This window comes from Triturus cristatus, chromosome 12 (assembly GCF_964204655.1).
Source record: "Triturus cristatus chromosome 12, aTriCri1.1, whole genome shotgun sequence".
NCBI classification, from domain to species: Eukaryota; Metazoa; Chordata; class Amphibia; order Caudata; family Salamandridae; genus Triturus; species Triturus cristatus.
Window position 1 is genome coordinate 517885901 of NC_140595.1, and position 13831 is coordinate 517899731.

Sequence of the window (13831 nt, forward strand, 5' to 3'; positions counted from 1 at the left end):
AAAATCATTAAACAGTCAATGACAATAAATAAAGTAGTTACCTCTTTTCAATGCCGCGCACAATAAAAGCACAATTGCTCTTAAGTGGCTGACAGCTAGCACACATCATTTTGTTGTTTGTACAGTGGGGAATAAGTTCTTGAAAATAGAAGACGCATTGCATTTGGTTGTCGTGTGAATAAAATGATGCATTGAAGTTCAGAAGGGTGGAAAATCTGTACAACAATGCTTAGAATGAAGTAAGTGCATTGACAATACAATCAACCAAGTACATTTAAGGTTGCAATAAAATGGACAGTGATAAGTCTAGAACAGACATGGAAGTGCATAATACTGTAATCAACTGAAATAAATTCTCACCAATCATGTGGTTGGCAACATGGATTTGTATTTCTCGTTCATTTTCAAACGTCATCTGGCACTTGATACACTGATAGGTCTTTTTCTGTTCAACAGCAAAGAAAAAACACATGAGTTTCGAGGATGCAGATAAAACAGTGCTACTGTCTGTGGCAACAAGTCTAGTCGCAGACACATTTTATGACAGATTCATTATAGACCTATGAGATGGCCAGCTCCCCCTTGTAAAACTTCGAAAAATATAAATTAAAAAAAACAATCAAAAGATTTCTAGGGGATCTCAACAGGTAGCTACAGTTATCAAGGAATAGATAACTGCTATGCATGGCTTTATTGTGTAAGTCCAGGAAGAACATTGGCATGGCTTAATTCTGCAGCACTTCTCCACCAAAAACTACATTGACCACTCTGATGCCACCAAGCACACAAAGGCACAAGAGTCCCTTTTGTCAACTCACTATAATGACTGGATTTCTGTATGGAGTGACATTCGAAAGGAAGGAACATCAAGCCTTCAAAGAATAGTAATTCTGCCTTGGGGTCAAGTGTTTGGAGTACTTTAGACATCACCTTTTGGGGGCTGGAATTAAATTATTTGCGACAAGGAACCCAGCAAACAACAGTGAAGGCAGAAAACTTTCAGGCAATAACATGACGGCATACGTCAAAAAGAAAGCGCTGAACTGACGATTGTTATGGTTAGAGAATACAGATCCTTGCCTGTGGCTAGGTAAAACTGTGGTGTTACTTTCAAAAGATGCCAGGTACAACTGAATGAACCGCTTATTTATTCATTGGGCATTATCACGTAATTGTTTCAATATATCCCATGGATGTTTGTTTTACAATTTCATTTTATTGGCTTTGGAGCCTGAATTAGCTTATTGAACCTGCATTTGTTGAGGTATACATATCGAGATTGTACTATTTAATAGATTAATTCTGGGAGTTCTAACACGACTCCAAATACATAGATTTAAACACATAGGAAAGCACTAAGAGTTATTTAAAATTTAAGCTGAATTTCCAAATTTCAATTTTGATGAGTCGTAAAAAAGTAGAACAACCTATGAAGACATTTTGTGGTGCAGAAGAAAAAAAAACTGTAAGACCAATGGCAAGTTCAACGCATTGTTAGCTTGGCTATCCTGTGGCCTATTTGCATACCTGCTGCTAATATAGGCTCACCAGCTACCCCGTGACACTGACCTAGTAGAGATAAAAGTAACTCTAGAGAAGACAGAAATTTGAGTAGTTTGTATATCACCTTCTTCAGGAGTGTTGGGGAATATTCATGTACACAAACTGCCTTGAGCTCTAAAAAATGATTTAAGGGATAAAGTATCCCCTGCCATACATGCACGTCACAGAAGAGTTTCATAACCAAATAGGGGAATGAGGCCTAAGGCTGAGTTCGTTGATAAGGTTCGGGAACTCCGAGGTGACTTTCAATATCGTTATGTACAGCAAGTGGTACTTTATCCCATATATAATACAAGGGATTCTGTCATCCCTGTATATTTGCCTGTCTCGAATTTCTTTACAATTAGTGACTTGTGATGCGATGCACCCAGTCGCCGATTCTAAAGAATATGCGTCAGAGATCGACTTTTGTAAGTTATTAATGTCGAGTTCTGACATCACAATGGCTGCTGCCAGCAGCAGAGGTGAAAGGCAGGTCAGTTCACGGAGCATAATACAAGCGGCTGTTACAAGCAATGGAAACGGAATGTTGCTTTTCTTTTTTCTGCTCTATTTTAATAGCTTACAATGACACTTGGAGACAAAAGGCTTCATTTTTTGCAATCCTTGGATCAGAGTTCTTTAAACTGAAAGGCAGCCCTCCCTGGGAGTCTGTGGTGGCGTTTAGGAAGAGGCCTCGTTCCACTATGTGGTTATGGAACTTCTCTGTGACTTGCAATATCCTTATAATGTAAGGCAGGGGGTATTTTAGCCATTATAATATATGGTCACATCATCACCATCCCCACAAACCATTGGTGCGTTGCTCTTTCATATGAAGGAGAGTGTTTGAAAACATGAAGGATAAAATTAAAACTTCTAGTGCAAAATTAAACAGATCAAAAACCTGTTAGATAATTGTTGTAAAACGATAGTATAAACAGTTCAATAGAATCTCCAACTGGGTGTGTTACAAGTGGACGATTATAAAGAAATTAGAAATGGGTGTTCATAGAGGGACTGCAGGATTCCATGTATTATAGGGGTTTATCTTCTGGTCTTCCTCTGACCAGAAGTTTGGGATTTTTAAAAATCAATGACAGAGCCCTCAATCACACAAGTGCAGTTTTAGCACAGAAAGGAACCCCTCTTAGATTACAATATTAAATCCATCACAACACAGCAGAAAGTGTATTTACTAAAGAGGTAACTTCTTTGACTGGGCATTACAAATCTCCTTCCATTAGAATGCATCTCTCCCTCTCTGAAACTGGTCAACTCGGTCACAGGATTCTTCAGCCAACACTCTGCAATCACACAGCACAATTGACTATTGTCTTGGTAGCTGTGAACATTTCTGGAGGCAGAAAAAATGTGCCTAAAGCAATACCCACAAAGTCCTGATCAGCTATAAAGAAGCTTTGAAGGAGGTGTGGAAGATGACTAAACAATCAAAGATTACGATGGGCATCTAAATCAATCAGAAGAATAGAAGGTGGACACGGGTATGGTACACATTGATTTCCTAGGTCGTGGTGATTTGTGAAGTCAAGGGTGCCAAAGCTGGAAAAGACTTTTTTTCATCATTGTTTTCTCTGGTGCCTACTGTTTTACAGTCATAAAGCACCAAATAGAATGTGGCCATCCGTAAGCTACTCAACTAAGTCATTAAAAGGTGCACCACATAAATGAAACCAAACGATACCAAAAAGTATCCAGTTCTAAAATGAGCTGAAAAACATCTGGTATGTAACCAATGAAGTTGCATGAAAAAAGTTGCCAAAAAGCCTTATTCCTATGGGGAACCTCAAACTACATAAGAAAAAAGAAACAGTGGTTTCGGAGGATGAAATCAATCAAGCTGTTAAAACCAAAGACTCCGAAGAATTAATTAGTTATATACTTATTTGCGGGTCATGGCCATAAAATTGAGGTTTCATCCTAGTCAGCCAAGTCCATGGGTCTCATCACGGCATGGAGTATGCCTGTCGGTCTAAGTAAGCCGTTTAATGTCCTGTTGTAGGGAAGGTGTATACGGTGTCCTATACCAGGAAAAGCTAACATGTAACCGGGTGGTAAAAGGCATTTACATGATTATCAAGCTGAAAGTGGATCAAAAATCAATCAATGGAGCTGAGGCAGGATGACTGTCCATTAAATATCAACTCAGAGTGCACAAATAGACTAACTGTTGCTCTCACCTCCTGATTCAAAAGCAGACTGTTCATGGAACTGGGGGGGTGGGGGCTACAGATCTGTCGCAAAACATGAAGGTCTTCTCATATGAATATGAGTGAAAATATATTTGTCGTAGGCACACCAGCTATGTCTTTGAGTCAGTCTTTAGATGCCAGTGGAATATGTAGTATGCTTGAATGTTCAGCTCAGATAACTAAGGCAATCAAACTACTGACAATATGACTAATAAGTGGAATCCCTGTGTATTCTTTTTTTTGTTTCAACAGTTTGATTGAATAAATCCTCTGGAACCAATGCTTGCAAGATTCACATCATGGCAGATCATAGGAGGCACTCAAGTAGCACACATGTATCTCTGAAAGTGTGGAGAGCAAAACAAGTAGGGACAGCTGTGGGAATGATTCATAGATCTTGCAGAAAGCCTAGATGTGGGAGGGAGGATCTTTTCTCAGTGAGGGATGCATTGTGGTTTCAGTAACGTATGCCAATAGGCAGAGACATTTCACACTTTTGTACGCTCATTACACAAACCTGATCAAACCAAGGTATCTAACTTTTAAGAAATCAATTTCTAAGATCTTTGTTACAATCTTGCATGCGAAATCAGAATATTTTTTGTTAAAAACTTGCTGTATAGCACAAGTGTGCTTTTGCCAGGAAAATCATCATAACTTTGCACAAAATAAAACAAATATGTATTTTTTTAAAACTGCCTGCATTTCTTTTACATTTTGGGTGTCAGTAGTCCACTAATCAAGAAACTAAAAAACTATTTCAAGAAGTCATCATTTTATTAATCGTGCTGCATGGTGATCGTCTGGAATCATTTTCATCCATAGACTATTCCGCAAGACCAACACATTAGGTTTGTTTTTCAAGGAGTGGAAGAAACATGGGCTTATTACTTTGTGACAAAAGTTAAGAGATGTTCAGAATCACTCCTGTATAATCACATACTCTTCCAAAAAAGAACCATACTACACAATGGCAGGCGAGGGAAAAATACACATGAGCAGTAAATTAAAAAGTAGTGGCCTAAGACAGGATTGTGGGAGGTTAATTGCAGGAGGGCATCCATACTTAATTAACATACCCTTAATGCAAGTAAATATTCATTTGGAAGATCTATCTACCTTTAGACTGCAAAGCAGCAGCAAATCTGGGCAATTGAACATAAACTAGGAATTGGATATCAAGATTGTGAAGTCAGCCTAGCTCATGGGAAGTAGTGACTGTTCTTGGCCAAAGAGGTCAATGGCGCCAACATGGTTTGAAAGGGCCTGGAGTTCTTGTTGGCTTATCCAAATGCAATGTAAGGCTCTTAGTTGATGCTATATTTGAGGCTTGCAACAGGTACAATCAGTGATGTTCCAACTGCTCCTTAATCATGGAAAGTAAAGGCCGCTGATGAAGAATGATTAATGGTGTCAAGCAGTGGCGGCTGCCAGCAGGGGACAATAAAAAATATATTAAAATGAAAACCTACCTGCTGCCTAGCTCTGGCGGTGCTCTTCAGCTCCTGATCACAGGCTCCCAGACTCCCCTGCGCCAATCCAGACACTGCTCTCACGCTGGTAATACTATTACCCAGCATGAGAGCAGCAGTGGGATTGGACGAAGCTGGCTGGTTACACGCTCCCAGATGAACTGGGAGCTTGTGCCTGCTGTTCTCCATGCTATAGCCTGGAGATATATAAGTGCGCATGACGGTTTGGCAGTCCTAAGACAGCCGGCCAAACCGTCATGTGCACTTGCAGTGCCCTGTGCCTACCACTCTTCCTGCTGCTGTCAGAGAACGGCCCCGCCTTCAAGACTCAGCTTCGGCTCCATCATGTAAAATAAATGATAATAAAATTGCTTTATTATCTTTTTATTTGACATGTTTTAATCTGCTGCCAGAGGGTAGTCGCTCCTCCACCACACCGGAGTAGCCGCCGCTGGTGTCAAGTAGAGGTAACTAGGGTGTGGTCGCTATAAGAAGATAACGTTAGACCATCAGGATTTGTATACGGTCATGGAAAAAAGGAACAGGGGATTTTATATACGGATTGATGTAGAAATTGGGTATTATTTTTGGGACTAGTGCTGGCAACTGCTATGGTCTGCCCTTATAAAAAAAACACATCATAAAGCCCAGGAGGAAAATGGATGCAGAGTTTCTGCTGAAGAAATAGTAACTAGTGGAGCTATCCATTCTAGACCATAAAGGACCCTTGCAAATACCCAGGGTTACAACTTGCATGCTTACAGGAGTTTTCCCAGTTGCCTCTGACAATTGTGGACATGCACTGGGAGCAATAAGAAAGTATTACTTTACAAGGCTATGCCTCCACCCAATAACAATGAAACAATCGCTTATAATGCCATAAAGTATTACAATTACCTATAAAATCACTAACATGAAATCAGGCCACCACTCAGTTGAAATTAATAAACCACACATGTTGCCCAACTGAGAAAGTTCTCTAGCCTATGGAGTGTTTGCAGTGCTTTTCCTCCTGTGCTACCCCTGGGTTCTTGCTGGTGCTATATTATGTATTCTGTGGTTGAAGGTCCCATCAAATACATTATCACTTACACCTCACATTCTGGCTGAATTCTCTAGCAGTGAAAGATCTTTTGTTGTAGGTAACCACTGTCAGGGAGTTGGTCAAAGACCAGGCTAGTAGTACTGCCCAAGCATTGTACACCGCTCTACAGCATCTTTACAAATGTCAATTAGCCTAATTTATTGCACCATTTTCCTTCCTGTTCACAGAATCTACCTAGTCGATCTAAGGGAACATTGGTGCTTTTATACAGAGGCACGCATAAGCATCCTTCTTCCACAGCAAGAGTACAAATGTTGGGATAATTTTTGGCAACAGTACCTGTTTCGCTCAAATAAGTATTGTTATGGTGCTACAGTCCTCTGTCCTCTACATTAAATATTCTATGTATGACGTTACAGACTAGCAGTGCTACAGATGAATATGAACTCTCAATTATTTGAAAGGCTGTGCGAATGTCTAACTTGGTAGACCCCAAACAATGTACCATTCATGCCAGTACCCACACTGGTCATTCTCTAAGTTTTCCTCGTGCCACCTAGCATCACGTGCCACCTAGCATCATAAAAGGAAACTAAATACATAAACACTGACAAATCAGACACAGTGCCATCTTAAATCTTAGCCATGAATCGAATGGAAAACTATACTTTTTCCAAAATAAAATAGCCTATCCCTTAATATTAATGTAATAGGCAGTTCTAAAAAAAAAAACTAATAATTACTTTCATCTCATCTAGACCTTTGAGATTCTCCATTTCTGAATGTTTTGACCCTCAACTGCAATCCATGTAATTGATTTAGGTCAAATATGGGTGCAGTTATCAGAAAGGAAGACATTTCCATTGGAATGCTTTAACACAATTGTTAACTCATCATTATATGAGGGTCTTGTCCCACCATCGCTGAAAACGGCTATGATTATCCAACTCCTAAAGTAATCGAACCAGGACGGTCCACAACCAAGAAGCAATTGTCCTATAGTGGACTAACCATAAATGAGTACTACATTTGTAGATACAATGTTCAGTTGCAATAAGTAATTGACACTGCTCAGATGTTAAACCCCGATCAACCAGGATTTAGAATAGGACACAGCAATAAAACAACTTTTTTTTAGCTAACAGACAACATACCAGCAAATTTGATTGATAAAAACTCCCAGTTTAGTTGCTACTCCTCACTCTCTTTGGGGTATTTACCGCAACTAGCCATTCTCTGACTAAACATTATACTGGAAGTTGGTCGGATGGCAGGTATCTCATTAAATTGCCTGGAATATTTCCTATTGGACCACCCTGCATCAGATTAGGACCTTTTGATTCCTCTGCCTCCAACCTCATATGTGTGGGATTCATCACCATGTCTCTTCAGCCCCTACATCTCGTCAACTTTGATCCAAGATGGAGATTTAATGCATCATGGTATCTTGCGATGGAAATCCCATTCAATAAGATAAAAGAACCAATTGTCTGGAGCACCTTAAACTCGAGATGAAAATCGAGATTATTCTATTCAGAACATAAGGTCTAATGCAGAATGTGGGGGTCATATGAACCTTTGCACCCATTTTTGGACAAAATATCTACCACAGAGGAGAGGTCAAACAAATGTAGGGATATTCACTGGTTAGCATTTAGGCGTGGGTAATTATCTCAAAGAATATTTTTTTCTCTCTCAGGAGAGCCTGAATCCACCCTCCTCTAGTCAGTTGGCGGTGAATGCCTTAATTAACTCCCAGCTTGAAAACAATAATTCCCTATGATTGGGCGTGTCCAATGCCCTGCACCAGAAACGTAGACTGCCCAATATATTGGGGTCTGACTATTCTTGGGACCTTGTAGGCAAGATATTGTCTTTCATACCAGAATGAACTATACTATCTAGAAGTGTAAGATTAAGTTGTGTCAATACGGGAGTGCTAGTCTGCAAATGCCTACATCATTTTGTCTTCTACAGTCTGTCTAAATTAGGGCACTAAAATCTTCAAACAAGGGCCTGCTAACGCCTTATCCCAGCAACCTTATCAGCAGGAAATGTCAGAACACGCTTCAAAACCAGCCTTGAAGCTATGGCGATTTGATGCGCTATAAAAATGTAATCTTTCTGCCTACATGAGTGAGCGCTCACATTATGGTATCTAGCCATTTCTTTGCAAAGCATTGTGTTTGACACAATGTGAAGAACAAATAAGCACACCTTTCACTTCTAGATGCAAATAACCTTGTTCAATGCTGATAACTCTATGCAGCCTCCAGGCAGTCTTCTATAAAAGGACCACAAGTATGAACACAAAGGAAAAGTATACCTATGTAATTAAAAGTGGTACAGAGTGCAGCTTTACTTCAACTGTAAATAAGAGGGTTTTTTTCAGCTTTTAAAGGCTTTGATGTGTCTCAACCCAGCCTATGAACACATTGCTCTTTGAAATACTAGCAAATATAAGGTGACTTTTAATGGGGCTCTCTTTAGCATTGTAGGTTTACCTAGCAAGCCGTGTGAAATGTCTCTAGAAATAGCAGTTTTCAATTAATTAAACTGACCAAAAGGGAAGAGGTCCCATACAAAAGCTTGCAGACAAGAAGGCCCTCGATTTAATGGGAACTCAGAGTCGGAATTCAAAATTAGCCAGCTCTTAATATTTCATAATAAACATGATCCTGTCATGTTAGGTTGCATCTAGTGGCTATAACTTACAGACCAAAATGATGTTTCTTGGAGGGGAGGGGTGGAGAATCCAACCAAGTGTGTATTGTTTGGTAAACGCTGCAAACTCCTGGCCATGGAGACATGGCTTAATGCCGACAAATGCTTATTAGGAAGAGTGACAGGTTTCACGTTATATCTTCATTGGCATTATGTATACAGTAGTCAAAAAGTATTTATCTGAAAACATACCACAGTACTTAGAATGACCTCCTGAAAACCAAGAGAATGCTCATAACTTTTCCAGGTGACGATTTCTCGTGTTCCTCATTAGTCACCGGAGCATGATCCACATTCACAATAAAGTCCAGGAACACTTGAAGTGCTAAGTTTGGATCCTCAACTGATTGCACGCTTAAGGGTATAGAATATTAAAGGAGCTAACAACCATGTCCTGCTTTGGAGCCAGGCCACTTGTTAAATCATAATTGTTCTATTTTGGATTCCACCCACATGAGATCAGATGATCAAATGAACATTGGGGGTGTCTAGAGCACACTGAATCATAGCAGAATAAAACATTTATGCATAAAACAGAACAGAGTAAAAACACATCCTTCAACAACAAACCAGAACATTTAATAAAAAGAAGCAGCACTGGGCCCCAATAAATCTATCATAAGCTTGTTCCAGAAAGCGCATGTTCAAGAGAGCACAAGGTCACAATAAGCTTACCCTGGGAACTGGAGATGTTTGGGAACATTTCCTTTGGCCACTTGTCTCTGGAGTAAGGTCCCTGTGATCCATTTGAATGTGATTTTCAAGATCTTCCAAGCTTTCAAATTTGACACTACACTCTGAGCACCTAAGACTACCACATGGCCTCTCATTAAATTCCTGTGGGACCATACCTGAGGACTGTCCATTGGTTGTCCTACTCATGCACCCAGCACAAAGTCCATATGGCAGTCCATTAACATCGAGTTTTACCAAGTCCTGCTTGTTTCTGAATTCTTTCAAACACAAAGCACACTTGTACATTTTCTGCAGTGATTGGCTATTGGGAGAAGAAGCTGCAGAGTTACCTGCCAATTTTTGCATGTGGAATGTTCCATGAATTTTCAGCTCCAGAGTCGATGTGACAGTTTGCATGCAAACAACACAGCGAAAACCAGTAAGGGAGTTTCGGAGATCTGGGTGCATTTGACAATGCTCAATGAATTCTTCTTCACTCTGCAAGGGCATTTTACAGATCCTACACGTTCCAGTGTCCAAGCTCTTGCTGTGAGTAACTTTGTGCTCCGTGAGTGTCAGAAGTGAAGGAAACCGTTCACCACAAATGGGGCACATGTAGTGCTTAGCTGGTCCACGGTGAGTCTGCATGTGCTCTCGTAGGCCGTTTTCTGAGAAGAAAGTCCTTGAACAGACATTGCACTTATGACTCCCTTTGATCAATTCAGCCTTTTTCCTAGAGCAGTCATCCTCACCAGGTCTGATATTATGATCTCTTAATCGATGGTTTTGCAAAAGCGCTTCCATAGTGTAGGCTGCTCCACAGATGTCACAGCCGTACATGGGCTCGGATGCATCCACATCATCTTCACTAGCTTCATGACTGTTGGAAACATCTGGATTTTTCATCAATACAGTAGGTAGTTCGCCACTTTCCAACTTCTTGTTTGTCGGAGTGAGACCATTGGGTGTACCATTCTGGTTGTTTGCGTCAAAAACACAATGCTTTTCACGCAAATGTTTCTCTAGCAAAATGATAGCATGGAACGCTTTGCTACAAAACTTACAGTTGTACTTCTTGCTGTGAGTTGTGATATGGCACTGCAGTTCTACCTCAGTACTGAAAGTCTCACCACAGAAGATGCACTTGTGGGACTTTGTTGGATTGCCCAAATGGCTGTGCTTCACGTGCACCTGAAGATCCACCTCCTTCCTGAAATCCCAGTTGCATGCTGTGCAGCGGTACATTTTGTTTTCATTGCTGTGCTTCACTGCAAGATGAACCTGGATAGATACCTTGGAGTCGAATACCTCTTGACAAAGGGTGCAGTGATACAAGACAAAAGTATGCATATCCAGTAAGTGCTTCTGCAGATCATCCACAGAGGAAAACTGCTTGTCACAACTTTCACAGACATAATGGGTTGAGGTTGTCATGTAGTGCACAGTGAGATGCTGCAGGAGTGACTCCTGAGAATCGAAGTCCTCCTTACACTGGGGGCATGACTGTTTCCTTAAAAGCAGCTCCAGGTGGGACTTCAAATGAGTTTGGAAAGTTTCAAAGTTCGAAAATTTTAGATCACACTGATTGCACGGATACTCGCCATTAGAAACAGAATTTGAATTTGAGTTCACAGAAAGCTTTTGCCTTTTGGGGGAAGAAACCTCAACATCAGAAGATGCTGGGCTATGCTCCACTTTCGCCTTCTTGTTATTTGCCAACGGAATGTTTTTGTGGTTTTCTTTAATATGCTTGGTAAGCTTCAGAATGGAACCAAAAATAGGAGAGTTTGTACAGTAAGGGCATGAGTAAACTTCCATAAAAGATTGTGAGGGCTGGATAACAGGAGACTCTAGTTTTGAGCTTCCTACATTGCAATGGGTTTGCTGGATATGCTCGGTCAGGGTGGCTTCAGTGAGGAAGCCCATAGAACACTGATTGCAGAAGAAGGCATGGTTACCATCTTGCGTGGTAGCATTTGGGCCACAGTGACTGATGCGGATGTGCTCTTGTAGACTATTGATATCCGCAAACATCTCGGGGCAATAATTACAATGGAATGCGGAAATGCTGCTGAACTGCATCATTGGATATGCGTGGTTTTTGTGAGCTTTTCGAACGTGCTCATTCAGGTTGTATAGAGTTGGCATTGAATCGAGGCAGATCTGGCAGGTGTGGCTTTGCTGAGGCTTGTCAGGATGGATAGTCTTTAAGTGAATCTCCAAAACAGCGAGGCTGTTGAAATCTCGCTTGGAGCAGTAGGGGCAGCTGTAATTGATTTTAGACCAACCTTGGCCTTCCTCTCGGTCTAGCAATCCCAGTTTCTTATGCCCTCTTGATGGCTTTAATGTAGAGTCTGGGGTGGACCCTCGCTCAAGTGAGGCACTAGAGTCGGGGGTGGCACTGCTCATAGAGGCAACACTACCCAAGACGGGGTCCGGGCTGATGCTGTGGTTGCTAGAGTCGGGCTGCCTGTGGCTATCCAAATGGCAATAGACTTCTTCCACAGAGCAAAACTGTTCTGGGCACATAGGGCACTTGTGTTTTTTGTTGGCGTGGATCTGATCAATGTGAGTTAGCAGATTGTTTTCATCAGAAAATATCTCAGGACAATGAATACACTGCAAATCTGCCTTCTCCGAAAGCTGAGGGTGTCGCGACAGCACGTGTTTCTCTAAATCGTCAGTTAGGCTGAATGTATCTTCGCAATAATCGCACATAAAGTCCTCTTTTTTCAAATCTTTGTCAGCCTTTGACATAGTTTCTTTGTTCCTTTTGTGCGCTTGCATGTGGCTTTGCAGAGAGCTTGTGGAGGAAAACCCCCGCTTGCAGACTGTGCACTTGAACGGTTTAGTGGAGCTGTGGGTCTTCAAGTGAATTTTGAGGTGGTCGCTTCGAGAGAATGCCGCCTCGCACTCGTGGCAGTGGTACTTCTTGTCCCCTGTGTGCAGCTTGATGTGGCGGTCCCTGCTCCTTTTGTGCTTGAAAAGCCTGCTGCAGTAGGTGCATTTGAAGGGCAGCTTGTCGCTGTGGATCTGCTCGTGCCTTTTCAGGTAGCTCAGGCGGCTGAAGGACTTGTCGCAGAATTGGCAAGGATATGGCAGGCCGGTGCCTCCTTCCTCCTCCCCGATGCCGAGCTCACACCCATCGCCGATCATATGAGAGGGTGATGCAACATCTTTGCTTGAGGGAGACGAAGCCACCCAGGAGAGATGTGGGTCGTCATCACCATCTGTAATGGGAAAGCAGAAAGGAGATTAAAACCAATTCCCAGTGCATCTGCGAAATAAGGACAAAGCCACTCAAGAACATCATGGGCCCTGCAATAGCACTCTCAAAAACAACCGCTCAGAGGGCACGCAAGCATCTTGAATTGAAAAGGCGATCTGAGCTTAAAGAACAGAAATGCATATATACTCTCATTGCACTCAGATTATTTAATGAATCTAATGCCACCAGTCATACAAACACAATTCACTGCCGTCTCCCTGTGGCAGGTTTAACACCTGTTCTCCGTTTTCTGACAAACGAGCACGGAGATTACAAATGAAATGTATATTGCAGCAGTGCGCGCTGAAGTAGAAAAAAAGGATGTGGCATCAACATATCCAGAAAGTTAATCGCACCCAATTCTAACTAAATCACACAGAAAAAGCTACATGCCTGTATGAGGAGCTGCATAGCCAAAAAGGAGAAAAGTAACTGTCATGGGATGCCACCGCAGATTGAAAACACGAAAAGAAAACACACCAAGTAAAGGGATAGAAAAGAATATGAGCAACTCTGGTTTCACGAATTCTGGGCAATTTTAACAAGTCTGGTTTCGATAAGCCTGGATTTGCACTAAATAGTTGGGAGTACTCAAGCAACAAGGAAAATAAAGCTGACATTCACTATGGCAGCCGCCTGGCCAGATCCAGCTTCAAACAAAACAAACTTGCCCATCCCCTTTCATAAAGAAATGATTTTGTTTTTACCCATACTGCTGCAGCAGCAGGGTGTTGCACTCTGATAGGTTACTGGGCCATGTTTAGTATGCAAGTATCCATTAGAAAAAGCTCATGGCCAGATTGTATGGATACACACATTGAGCGACGTCCAGTATTGACAACTTGCGTGCGTGTGATTCAAAACTAAATCCACAATTGTGTGTGCATGGTTC

At 41.5% G+C, this 13831-nt stretch overlaps 1 protein-coding gene across 2 annotated transcripts in view; it reads right to left on the reverse strand.

Moving 5' to 3' along the window:
• ZNF423 (zinc finger protein 423) overlaps positions 1–13831 on the reverse strand; it is a 503577-nt gene that overhangs the window by 167488 nt on the left and 322258 nt on the right. For both annotated transcript variants that reach the window (XM_085640111.1, XM_085640112.1), the window contains 2 exons: positions 9672–12901; positions 361–445 (listed from right to left, as the gene is read on the reverse strand). In XM_085640111.1, coding sequence (XP_085496237.1) covers positions 361–445; positions 9672–12901 — 3315 coding nt within the window. The remainder of the gene's footprint in view (positions 1–360; positions 446–9671; positions 12902–13831) is intronic.